Genomic DNA, 12,500 nt, shown 5'->3' on the forward strand with positions numbered 1-12,500 from the left:
ATGATGATGGCAACATGGCACTTACTAAGTCGAAGAGGAAATGAGGGATTCCTGTCCATTTGTGAGTGCTTTTAATTGAATGAATGTCCCATCTCTCTCAAAACAGGCCCACAAACCTCTGATTGAGAGGAAATGATTGGTGTGTGCTGCTGACTTCGGAAGTTACAGCGACTTAATTTGACTAAACTACCTGTTACTTCTGTCGGAACTTAAGCTGGATTTTCCTCCAGGGATAATGACTCTGTCCGAAGTCAATTATGAATGAGTGGGACACATGACATTTCACCTCCGTGCCTGCAATTTCTCAGCACCCTTGAGACACAGAGGGGGGTAAAAAAGAAAAATTATGCTAAAGACAATAAAACGCTTTTCTGGGATGCTAGATGTTAATATATGATTTTGTTTTTAATTTATTTATGTTGTATGTGGGTATGAGTGTTGGTGGTGAGCAACCAAAAAAACAAGAAATACTTACCACAGTAAAAACACCACAGACTTAACAGCTGAAATTCCGTTCTTTTTTTGTGTGGTGGGGGGGTGGACGGACGGGGACTGGATGTTTGTTGGGCTCATTAGCTTCCTCAGTTTTGTTTACACGGCCGCGTCTTTCATGTTTACGGCTTTTTTTTATGGCGGCTGTTGAGAGGTCCATCTGGAAAATCACTTTGTGAGGAAATGCAGGCCGAAAAAGATGGGATTGTTATTCATTTTCTCTCTCTGGAGGAAGAGGAGGGCTTGCCAAGTATCCATGTCTCTGTCCCACAAGGCCGCTGCAGAAGAGGATGTAAAAACAGGAAACACACAGTCTGTGTAATGGCTTACATCTGAATCTGAATCTTAACCCGTGTGTTTGTCTGTGTGCATGTTTGTCTGTGTGCATGTGTGTGTGTGTGTGTGCGTGTGTGTGTGTGTGTGTGTGTGTGTGTGTGTGTGTGTGTGTGTGTGTGTGTGTGTGTGTGTGTGTGTGTGTGCGGACTGTGGAAATACCTGAGCAAATGTGTGCCTGTGGGGATGTGAAAATGCGTAAGTTGGTGTGTGTGTGTGTGTGTGCGTGCATGCGTGCGTGCGTGCGTGCGTGCGTGCGTGCGTGCGTGCGTGTGTGTGCGCGTGCATGTGTGTGTGCGTGTGCTGGGAGGCCATGTGCAAACCCTTTCACCAACATGTGTGTGCCTGCATGTATGTGTGTATGTGTGTGTGTGTGTGTGTGTGTGTGTGTGTCTGTGTGTGCCTGCATGTGTTAGTGTGTGTGAGTGTGTGTGTGTGTGTGTGTGTGTGTGTGTGTGTGTGTGTGTGTGTGTGTGTGTGTGTGTCTACAGCTGCAGACCACGATAGGGACATGAACTGTAACTTGCACTCCTCGTGATGACCAGACGCCTGGAGGCCAGGCACACACATGTGGACATGCGTATGGTCATCACGCATGCTACATCTGCAGTCAGAGGAACGCAGTATTCAGAGGCCGCTGGGCTTGGGGGGGGGATGAGGGGGGCACATGTTGTCATCCAAACTCTGCCGCTCCGGAACGGAAACACAACTTTTTTCACTTTTTTTTTTCAAACTTTTTTTCTGTCTTTAGTCTTGCTGATGGAGGACATTTGTTTGTCTGTGTGTTCTATCAAATCACTGCGAGTGAAGGTCTCTCTCCCAATTAAAAACTATTCTCACTGTTACTTTACAGACGCAAGCTGTTGCACAACAACCACAGTGCACCTCGGGTGATCAAGGAGGCAGACCCTCCAGGCCTTTACGTCTTAATTCAGTATCTTAATAACATGTCCAAACAGACAAGGGGAAGAGAATGTGACAGGTCCTACACTTGTTACTTCAACAGCTTCAACAGGCCCTGTTTTAGTGATCTAAATGCCTGGTCTAAAGCACAAGGCATCAGTGTGTTTAGGGTGTGTCTGAATCCACTTTTGCTATTTGGAGTGTGATTTGGGCATTACATGCAATAAGCCAATTTGAATGGCATCTCCCATGTCTTTAAGAGGCAGGATCACTTGCACCTTAGTGAATTGCTATCATAATGATGGAATACCAAGTGAACACATCTCTGCAGAGGGAACAGAACTCACATGTGACAATTTATGCAACAGTAGGATTGAACCAAAAGCTGAAATTGCTGAAACAAGAGGATGTGTTGCAAGTGGCCACACACATTTACCTTACTTTAGCCAGATCTGCGTTGCAAGATAAGTCGATCGCACTGCAGCTAGGTCCTGGTTGCAGCGCAATTCAAGCTGCACCGTGCATATGACTGAGGCAGTGGCTGCTGTAACCTGGCCAGTCACCCTGCTACGCCCTAATGACTAATGACCTATTAAGGCCAAATACCAAAGATAATATAAGATGTTGTGTCAACCACCAACCCCCACCCCCCACCCTACCCCAAAGGAAAAATCTCTCTTCAAGCTGAGCTCAAGAGCCCTGCATAATGTGAGTACACTTCATATACACTTACACTTATGGACCCCTGTTAGAGAACACTAACACTCTTACCCCCGGCTCCTCTGTGAACTGGACTGTAATGGCCCGGTCTAATCTGACACAGACTGAGCCAGCCCGGGGTAGCACCATTCACACAGTATCACCAAGGCCAGCAAATCTGGCAGCCATCAGTGGCGGTGCAGGCCTCAGTCACTAAATGATGGCAATGAGCGAGAAAGAGCTGGGGAAAGAGAGGAGGAGAGACAGAGAGAAGAGAAAGAGAGAGGGGGAAGAGAGGAGGAGAGACAGAGAAGAGAAAGAGAGAGGGGGAAGAGAGAGGAGGAGAGACAGAGAGATAGTGGGGGGGGGGGTGAGAGAAAGAGAAGAGAAAGAGATTGGGGGAAAGAGAGAAAGAAGAAAAAGATAGTGGGGGGTAGAGAGAGGAAGACAGAAAGAGAAATATAGTGGGAAAGGGGGGACTGCCGACTGCCTTCAGAACCACGGGAGCGGTTTTATACAAGCGACTGAGCTTCCATGGAGATCCGTCTGACCTTGGGTAACGGCTCCACATAACCTGACTTAATTGGGCTAACAGGCCGCAGAGTCGGCAATTGCGGTTGTGGGGGAAAAGGCATTCCCCACTGCTACGCTATCAAACAGCTTGCGCTGTGGAGGAGGGAACAGCCTAATGATAGGGCTGCATACCGTTTCCTTCCGCTGTGGATGGCACTACAGGGGTCAATTTTAGTTGGGTTGACATGTACGTGTATTTATTTTTTGTTCATTACGGTCTCTCTCTCTCTCCCTCCATCTCTTTATTGCCCTCTGTTGCTTCTCTCCCTCTTTTCTGTCTCAAATGTCAGTTGTCCAACACCACTGGAGAAGTTTGTGGGGAGAAAAAAAGAACAATAAATGTTCCATGACGCACCCCCCAGACTTGTCAGTCAGTGGTTTTTGGATTTTTTTTTAATTTGTTAGAAATTTTGCAAACAACAGCGCAGCAGCCAATTCATTTAATTTACAGACATCAATTTTCTTAGTGGCATTCTTAATGGAAAATCTATCATTGGCAGTTGTGAGGGATTGACATTAAGGGTTGACTGAACTTGCCAAGGGTAACATTGAAATTGGTTTATGGGCGTTGTCTTATTCTGTTTTCATCAAACACCAGTAGTGTAAATGGACTAAACACACCTGTGATCCATCAAAGGATAGTGGTGTGGCAGCTGGAGTTGGAAATTAATGCTTTTCTCTGATCCTCCTCAATGTTAGGCCAGAGATGGACTTGCATGGACTTTAACAACGCTACTTACCGTAGCTGTCATGCCTATCCTGCATCCATTCGGTGTGTCGGTTGGCCAAGTCCTCAAAAACGAATGTGACACGTCCACAAGATGCAATATTCAGATGAATGTTAGGGCCGATAGTATAGGTGCAGTATACCGTACACAAGCATGCAAGACCGGCTTTATTTTCCCTGAATGATGTAGTCTGCACTGCAGTGGAGTCCTCCAATAACACACATACTGTAGTGCCCACGAAGTACTTACGCAACTATAAAGGCAACTATATCCCCAGTCATAGCTGGCCAGCGTCTGGACACCAGCGTTTGTCTTTGCCTTTGTTTAAAAATGCGTAGCCAGTCATGTCCCATTAAGCCACCACCATCCCCACTCTGCTCCACCCACCCCACCACCACCACCACCCCTCCACCTCGCCCCAGAGACAAAAAAATCTGTCTGAGTGTGTGTGTGTGTGTGTGTGTGTGTGTGTGTGTGTGTGTGTGTGTGTGTGCCATTTCCGCTGCGTCCCCTTTTCATCTGTGCAAACGTGAGGATGTAGGAAGAGGGAGGAGGGAGGAGGGAGGGAGGGAACGAGGGATGGAGGGAGGGAGGGAGGGAGAGGGACAGCTGTTCCTTGTATGAGACAGGAAGCACGGTTAGAAATATGGCTCAGGGGGTTATTTTTGGCTGATGGGGCCCAGCACTGAAACTGGCTAATGCTGCAGGAGTCAAGGGGGACACTCTCTCTCTCTCTCTCTCTCTCTCTCTCTCTCTCTCTCTCTCTCTCTCTCTCTCTCTCTCTCTCTCTCTCTCCCTCTCTCTCTCTCTCTCTCTCACACACACACACACACACTTTATCTATCTATCTATCTGTATTAATCTATCTCTGTCTTTCATCACTGGAGAACTTGACAGGGTGTTGTTTATGATGTTAGTTGCTGTGTTGTTATTTGGTTATATTTGAAGAGAGGTAGGAATGTCAACCCCCTCTCTCTCACTCTCTTTCTTTCTCACTCACTCATTCTTTCCTTGTTACTGCTTTCTCCTCCTTGACTATGTGGGACCAGAAGAAACTAGGCATTAGAGCAGTTGGAGTCCCCTGACAGAGACAATGGTGCTGTCACTTACCTTTCCCCCCTGCGGGCCCCTGAAAAGAGGGCCCCAAACAATGGGGGCCACTCAGCTGGGGGTCAGAGGGCCCTAGGGTTTGGGAACCCCTCGTTGCACCGAGCAGCATTCAAACTATTTGGTGTGGTGGGGGTGTAGATTGCTGACGACATTCCCATAGGGGCTCTAAAGTTTAAATTTATAATTTATTTTTAGTATTTATTTATTTATTTTATTTATTTATTATTAAAATACAACAGTGTGAACCTGTGTGTGTGTGTATGTGTGTGTGTGACTAAGTACTAAGTTGAATTGACACAGACCGTCTCTCCCGTCTGTCCCCAGTAATACAGACAGGGGCACAGGGCTACTTCCCCCCCTGTCTGTTGTTTTCTTGAATTCTCTCCTACTTTGAAAAACAAAAGGCAGACAAAGAGGAGAGTTCACCAGCTGGAAAGGGGTGACAGAGAAAGTCAAAGGGGGCCCACTCTCCAAGTGGCCTACATTCACTTGTCAAAACACTTCCTGCATGGCAGACCCTCAATGGCCTGTCTGTCATAGTGCCCTTTTGTTTGGGAGGAGGGCAGCCATTTCCATACTTGCAGAAACCTGAGTAATTTATGTAGAACAGCCACCCTTTTCATGTGCTTCAGTGACGGGGGGGCGGGGGCTGAGAATGGGTAAGGGGATGTTGTTGGGGGTGCTCATTGCTGGCCTAAACCTAAAGTGTTGGACTCCATGGAGGAGGAAGTTGTATTTATCAACTTAGCAACTTAGCAATTAGACAGCAGTCAAGGAAAGTAACAGCTGGTAAGGATGAGCAGCTGGTTATGTTTTCAATTTGAACACTTTGGATAAAATAGTAAATTGCTTGTTTTTTCCCCCCTCTATGTAGTCAGGGGCATAATAATAACACATGAGAATGGGCAGCAATGCTACACTGATTAGCTCGTGGCACCATGCAAATAACAGTAAAGACCTCTGGACCCATTAACCACTAGGGGGCATTAGTTCACTCAGCGGCCTTTGGCATTCCTTTTGGTTGCACTCATTTCTGACAGGAGGCATGTTTTTTTGTGCCATGTTTGACACATTTATGTAGTTAAATCATGTGACCATACCATTATATATTTGTTTGTTTGATTTTAGATACAATGTTTTTATCAAGATATTTAAAGCAAATCAACGCCATTACAAAGAACTGAAAACATATCATATATTGTAAAAATGCAGAATACATAGGTGTTGCTTAAAGTTTCCCCCTAAGATATTGTAAAACCTATGTGTTAATAAGAACAGTCTATACCATGGCGCAGGTCTAGTGTAGATGTTGTTTAATTAATAATTTCATACTTTTTTCCTGCCAGCAATCCACCAATTAGCTGTTGTTAAAGGTAAATAATTAAGCAAGTGGGAGACTGTATAATGTATAATGTTTATCATGATGTAGGCTGTAGTAAGTCAGTAAGTCAGCTCTGGTTGATTTAGAATAGCATACATATTATCTATAATATATAATCCTTATATATTAAATATAATATGTATATATAAGGATTGGGGAATAAATGTGAAACCCAGCTCTTACCTACAGCATAAGAGCAATCAATCAAATGTTAATCAAATGCAAACTTCATTTAAAGTTTTCATGAAGTTTTAATTTATGTATTTATCCAATACGCGAGATGTGGGTCTTTAAGTGGAAAGACACTCAAGAAGTTTTGGCAATGCAAACTCTCCGCCTGTCCCTCCACGGACGAGAGCAGTTGGTGGGGCATTAAGAGAGAGAGAGAGAGAGAGAGAGAGAGACTGAATGCTAGTCCTGTAGAGCCAATGAGCTGGGACCGGATACGATATATCCTCTGGGACAACAACTGCTCTGTTCCCCCCCTCCCCACTTCCACATGACGCCATTTACAGCATAAACCCGACCTCCTCTCCGGAAAGAAGAAAAAAACAAGACGAGAAAGAAAAACTTGAAAGCAACTCAGTGTGCGATGCAGCCAAACATCCAACAACCACAGCGACGGGGCTTGAGAACTCTCCAGCTTACATGCGTGCTCGCTCGCTACATTTGATGATGATAAACTTGTGAAAGGAGCGCCGAGGCTCACGAAAGTATCTTTGGAAAGTATCTTTGGTTTACTTGCTTTTTTGCACCTAAATAAGTTCGTCGGCGAACACTCCGATTGATTACTTCTTGGCTGTTGTTGGTCGCGTGTTCATGTGGATTGGAATGCGCTTTCGTGCGCTTTTAATGCGTAAAAATCGAAGTGATTTTGGACATATATGTGGAACCATATCGCTGAATTGGATTTTGTGGATGTGCTACCAGATGGACTAAGATCCAGCGTTGGAAGAAAGTTTACTAATTCTGGATATTATTATTCCAAAACAAAAACGGAGGCTGTACTGGTGAAAACACGGTACGTTTTTAAAAGTTGTGTTCCTTCTGCAGATTTGTCCGGTGAAAGGTTTGAAACTGTTAAATCGATGTTGTTATATTGATGGAATAATCATTTTGGGCCGTGCATTTTATCTCCTGGAGTTCCCGGATTGTCCCGCAGTGACTTTTTCACAGCATAGACTTGCCTATACCCGCGCAGTTTTTGCCACTGTTAAAGATTTATCCTTTATGTAACTTGTTTACGTCAATGATCTAGAATTAAGTATAACATTTGAGAAGATATTAAAGCAAACGTAGTGAAATTATTTGACAAGACACGGGATAAAAAGTACAAAAGTTTGTTCTTTCATGAGTGGTAGCGACATGTCTGACATCGTGCTAGCGTTATATTGCTGCGAAGTTATACACTGCAAGAGTAGGATAAACTTTGGTCTTTCTTTATTTCTATATAGATGTCATTAAAGAAAGCTTTTTCTATCCGTTATTCATTTAAGTTGTGGTGTGTAATTGGTGTAAACAGACTAATAATAATCTGCTATGAGTTTTATTTATTAATTACTTTACATTAATAATTCATTTACATGTAAATGCAAGGTTGGCTTCAATATTTTCCCTTTAGCAAGTCTGAGCCAAACTTGGCCATCCGTTTGTCTGTCAAAGCCCCACCCCAAGGACAGCCTTAAAGTTTATTTCTCTCTCGCTCTTTCTCACACACACACACACACACACACACACACACACACACACATAGACATCACCCTTAATGAGGTTGTAAGCAAGGCCTTTAACGAGGTTGCATGCAAGAACAGTTGTATGTTTATCCTATAGATTCTATAGTTTCCTCAATATAGTCTGCATTTCTCTGTGCTTTCAGGTATTGGGTCATGTCATATTACATATTCTGAACAAAACGGTGGTCTTACACCTGCCATGGTTTTGGAAGGCTGTCACTTCAACCTGGCTAAATTTGCATAAAAGATCTGTGTCTTAATGGCCCTAGGAAGGGGTATAGAAACCGCATTGGTTATATTTTATGAGCAGTCTTGCTCACACTGGCTCGTCTCTGACTTTTCAGATGCTGTTTAAAGTTTTATTTTTTGTTATTTTTTTATACTCATGTGACCAACTCTTGAATAGGTCCTTTAAAATGGATGAGGGTGTTGTGCACTATTTGTTATGGTAAGAAGCCTGCTCCACAGCATTGTAATTCAATGGATGTTGCAAGGCTAGCTCGGCCTCACGAGTTGTGCAAGTTTCTACATTTACAGCCAAGCACATAGCCTACATGTGTTGTAGAATTCTCTCACTGCATTTGCAGTTCACAGAGGTCCCTCTGAAGAGCCAAACATGAATTCATTGAAAAACTCATTGAAATATTTATCATATCAATCAAGGGAAGATTCCATGTTTCCTCACACGATACCAATAGTTTATTTTCTTTTCGGTTTTTGTAGTGAATGTTCATGCATTTAAGGTTGTAAAAGTAGCTGACAGCCCCACTTGGACAGGAGGTATTGCATGTAGCATGATCAAAGGCCCATGAAGACTCATTGAGAATACGTGGCAGATGTGAAGAGTCATTGGTGATACGTGGCCAACCATAGATACTGGGTTGTCTTGATATGTATGGCCTAGTATCAGCCAGTCTCTTTAATGCAAATGGGACAGGTGGGAGGGTGCCACCTCTCTAAATAACAGCCCATCCTCATGGGGTAAATAGGTGTTTGTTTCTGTGTGTGAGTTTGTGTGTGGTTCTCAAACTTGCTGACACGTTGTCTGACCTCTTCCTTCCTACGGCAGGTCTGCAGATGTGTTCCCCGCCTGACGGAGCGAGCCCTCAGCAGAGTACCGATGGAGACGAGAACTCAAAATGGCGGCGTGGGCGGCGGCAGCACGCCGGGAGGCTTGCTGCTGCGCGCTCTGCGTGACGGTGGCGGCGGCAGCAGCAGCAGTGGCCGGCCCCAGGCGGCAGCGGGGGAAGCGGGCGAGCCCCCCCTCCTCCGCGAAGCGCCCGTGCTCTCCCTGGACCAGATCCGCAGCGTGCGCACCAGCAATGAGTACACCGAGGGCCCCAGCGTGGCCCCTCCGCCGAGGCCCCTCTCCTCGCAGGGGAAGCCTGGGGACGCAGCACCGGGCCTGGGCATCACGGCCCAGAGCCTCCCCCTGACCCCGGACGAGAGCATCCTGGACCAGCAGTGGGCCCCCCAGCGGGCCTCCACGTACCCCCAGCCCACTACGCACTTGGTGCCGCGGGACGCCCCGAGCCGCTTGGCCAGCGCCGAGAGCCCCCGGGGTCTGTCTCCGGCCAGCGCCCGGACTAGTACCGGCAGCTCCTCGTCTGAGCAGCGGCTGCTGCTGGCCGGCTCCTCGCCCGTCACCCCGGACCGCGTGGTCCGGGCGCAGCCGGCCAAGCGCTCGGACGCCAAGTCTGAAGACCTGAAGCCCCTGGCTGCGGGCGGAGGCGGAAGAGGAGGAGAGGCTGAGGGCCTGGGCAAGCAGCACGCGCACCACTGCCAGGACTGTGGACGGTGCGTGTGCAAGGAGTGCGTGCTGCCGCGCCACCTGCCCACCTACTGGCTGTGTGGCCAGCGGTGCCTGTGCTCGGCCGAGAGCGCCGTGGAGTACGGCACGTGCGTCTGCTGCGTCAAGGGCCTCTTCTACCACTGCTCCAGCGACGACGAGGACACGTGCACCGACAAGCCCTTCTCGTGCAGCCAGGCACACCGCTGCGCCCGCTGGTCAGCCCTGGGCGCACTCACGCTCCTCCTGCCCTGCCTGCTGTGCTACCTCCCGGCCAGGGGCTGCCTCGCGCTCTGCCAGGCCTGCTACGACCGCGCCACGCGGCCCGGCTGCCGCTGCAAGAGCGCCAACGTCGTCCACTGCAAGAACATTGACAAGCCCACGTAAGGGCAGAAGCAGAAGGAGAGAGAAAGGTTTATGGTTTAACGCCATGCGGCACGCAGAGGAGAGGAGAGGGGTGGTGTTGGAGATGGAGCGGTAACCCTGGCTTGGATGTGAGAAAAGGTTACGGTGAGGTTACGAGAGGAGGAGGAAAAAAGACGGGCAGGTGGAGAAGCTCCCAGCTGGGGCGGATGGAGCTGTGACGTCTGAGCTGGCACTGTACACGTGGCGTGGCGTAGCGTGGCATGGCGTGGGTCTCATGGGAGCTGTTTGAAAATTAGGTTTTCTTTTTCTTTTTCCTTTTTTTTCCTTCCCTCTTTCTTTTTCACACTCTCAGCTGTCACTCTTAATGGAGTGCTTGATAAAGAACCATAAGTGTCTTCCCCCATATTGTTAAGCTGAAGACCAGAATGTTAGCCCTATTGACATTCAATAATACGACTGATATGTTAAGGCAGCAGTCTTTTTCCTGACTAACTGTTTGTGAATAGTATCTTCAAAGTATGTAAATTAGCAAATTACCTTTTTCCTGTCAGAGATGTTTTATTTTTGTACATATAATATTTCAACTGTGAAAAGCATTGTGCCAAACCAGAGGCACCTTGATAGATCCTTATATAAATATATATAAATTTATATATACATATAAAGATTTAGACATCTATATTATTTTGTACATTCATGTGAATGTAAGTCAATCAGTTTTGATATATTTGCCTTACAGAAGAAAAACCTACCATGAATTATCCCTTCAACTTTACTTGTAAATTGTACAGTGACCTGAAGAAAAAAAAACTTTATTTTCTAATTTCAACACATTGTTAGTGTAAAGAATATTTATTTGAAGTTTTATTATTTTATAAAGAAGTATTTATTTGGAGAGGCATCTTATAGGAATCACCCCCATTTTGAAATAGTCCTTTGTTGTTGCTGCAAACAAGGGTGGCAAGGGTGTCATTTGATGCATATGTTCACTATGAAATAGAAAATATATTAACGTTTGAAATTAAACTGCCGATTCTGTTTGTGTTTTGTGTGTGGGCGTTCTGGTTGAGGCTGTAGAACACGCTACAGGTCTTGTGTGCTTCCTTTTGAGCGTTATGGGGAAACTAAAAAGAGATGAGATTCTATCAAATCAAAACAAAATTACGACGAGAGGGGTAAGACAATGAAAGATTTCTTTAAAATCTTAGTAGTCTTAATATGTGAATTTGCCAGATTGTACATTGCTATCCTATGTGAGATTTAAACTGCCAAGACTTTGTGTTAACACAGGGAGAGTAGCTTTGGGGACTGTGTGCTTGTGTCTTCCAACCACCCATTGGCCATATGGTCAAAAGCAATAGAAGCCAAATTGGTCTTGGACCATTGGCAGCACAGCCATGAGAAATAGCCTACATGCACATTCTTCAATGAATACCTGCCTCAGCACACTGCTGCTGTGGATGTGCTTTAAAGTATCTACCCAACTTCCTCCAAAATACAGCCAGTTGCTGGTTTAAAAGTTATTGCATGATGCAACAATGACCTATATATCCTAAAAAAGAGCATTTAGTAGGCTGATGATTTCTTACTCAAACAACTTTACTTAGTTTATAATTTTAGTAACATATGGTATCAACATACCGTACAAACTGGTGTTACAACAACTTTGCAAATACAGCTATGTAAATATTGTCTCCTCATTTTGAAAAAGAATCCACGGTGTCCTGTCATGCAAACTCTTCCAAATCTTTATTAGAACATCTCTTGGCTTGGACTTATGCAATCAGCTCATTTAAGGTACAAGGTGAGAGTGGAGGCAACCTTCATGCCTTCTTGGGAAGCATTTGGCTTGGCTTGTTAAACACTGTGAACTGTTCCTTGACATCAGGAAGATCATAAATTGTTGCCTTTGGCAATGGGCTGTTTGCTATGATTTCCTTTTTTCGCTCATGCTGTTTTGCTGGAAGTTTCCTCTGGCTGAAGTTGGAGTGATTGATAATCTTAATCGGTGGGTATTTCTCAACGGCGGCGGCTCAAACATCCGATTTGGATTAGTGTGCCTGTGCTGGCGTCGCGTGGGGTTATGGCTGTTGCCTGGAGGCTAGCCAGAGAGAAGGGAAAAACATACTGGATAAACATAAACTAGGGGCTGCAGTGTTGCATTACCAGCAAGTGCGGCCTTGAGGTCATTAGTTCCTTGGCTTAAACCTACAGGTTTCTTTTTTTAAGAAGAAGAAAAGTAGAAAAAATTAAAACAATATTTTGCTCCATTTTTTTTCTTCTATTCCATTTTTTTCCTTTTGTTACAGTGGCCTAGCAACAAATAGAGAGGCTGAGGGAAAGAGGTGTAGAAAAGTGTGAAATGTGGATCTTGTCACAGGAGCGGGCCTGTG

General features: G+C 45.6%; 1 protein-coding gene across 1 annotated transcript; it reads left to right on the plus strand.

The window, feature by feature from the left end:
• Nucleotides 1–6,697: 6,697 nt before the first annotated feature.
• spry2 (sprouty RTK signaling antagonist 2) lies at nt 6,698–11,133 on the plus strand. Its single transcript, XM_048235669.1, has 2 exons — nt 6,698–7,240; nt 9,022–11,133. The coding sequence occupies exon 2, from the start codon at nt 9,073–9,075 to the stop codon at nt 10,126–10,128; it is 1,056 nt and encodes a 351-aa protein (XP_048091626.1). The 5' UTR covers nt 6,698–7,240; nt 9,022–9,072; the 3' UTR covers nt 10,129–11,133.
• The last annotated feature ends 1,367 nt before the right edge of the window (nt 11,134–12,500 follow it).

Source organism: Alosa alosa, chromosome 23 (genome assembly GCF_017589495.1).
Source record: "Alosa alosa isolate M-15738 ecotype Scorff River chromosome 23, AALO_Geno_1.1, whole genome shotgun sequence".
NCBI classification, from domain to species: Eukaryota; Metazoa; Chordata; class Actinopteri; order Clupeiformes; family Clupeidae; genus Alosa; species Alosa alosa.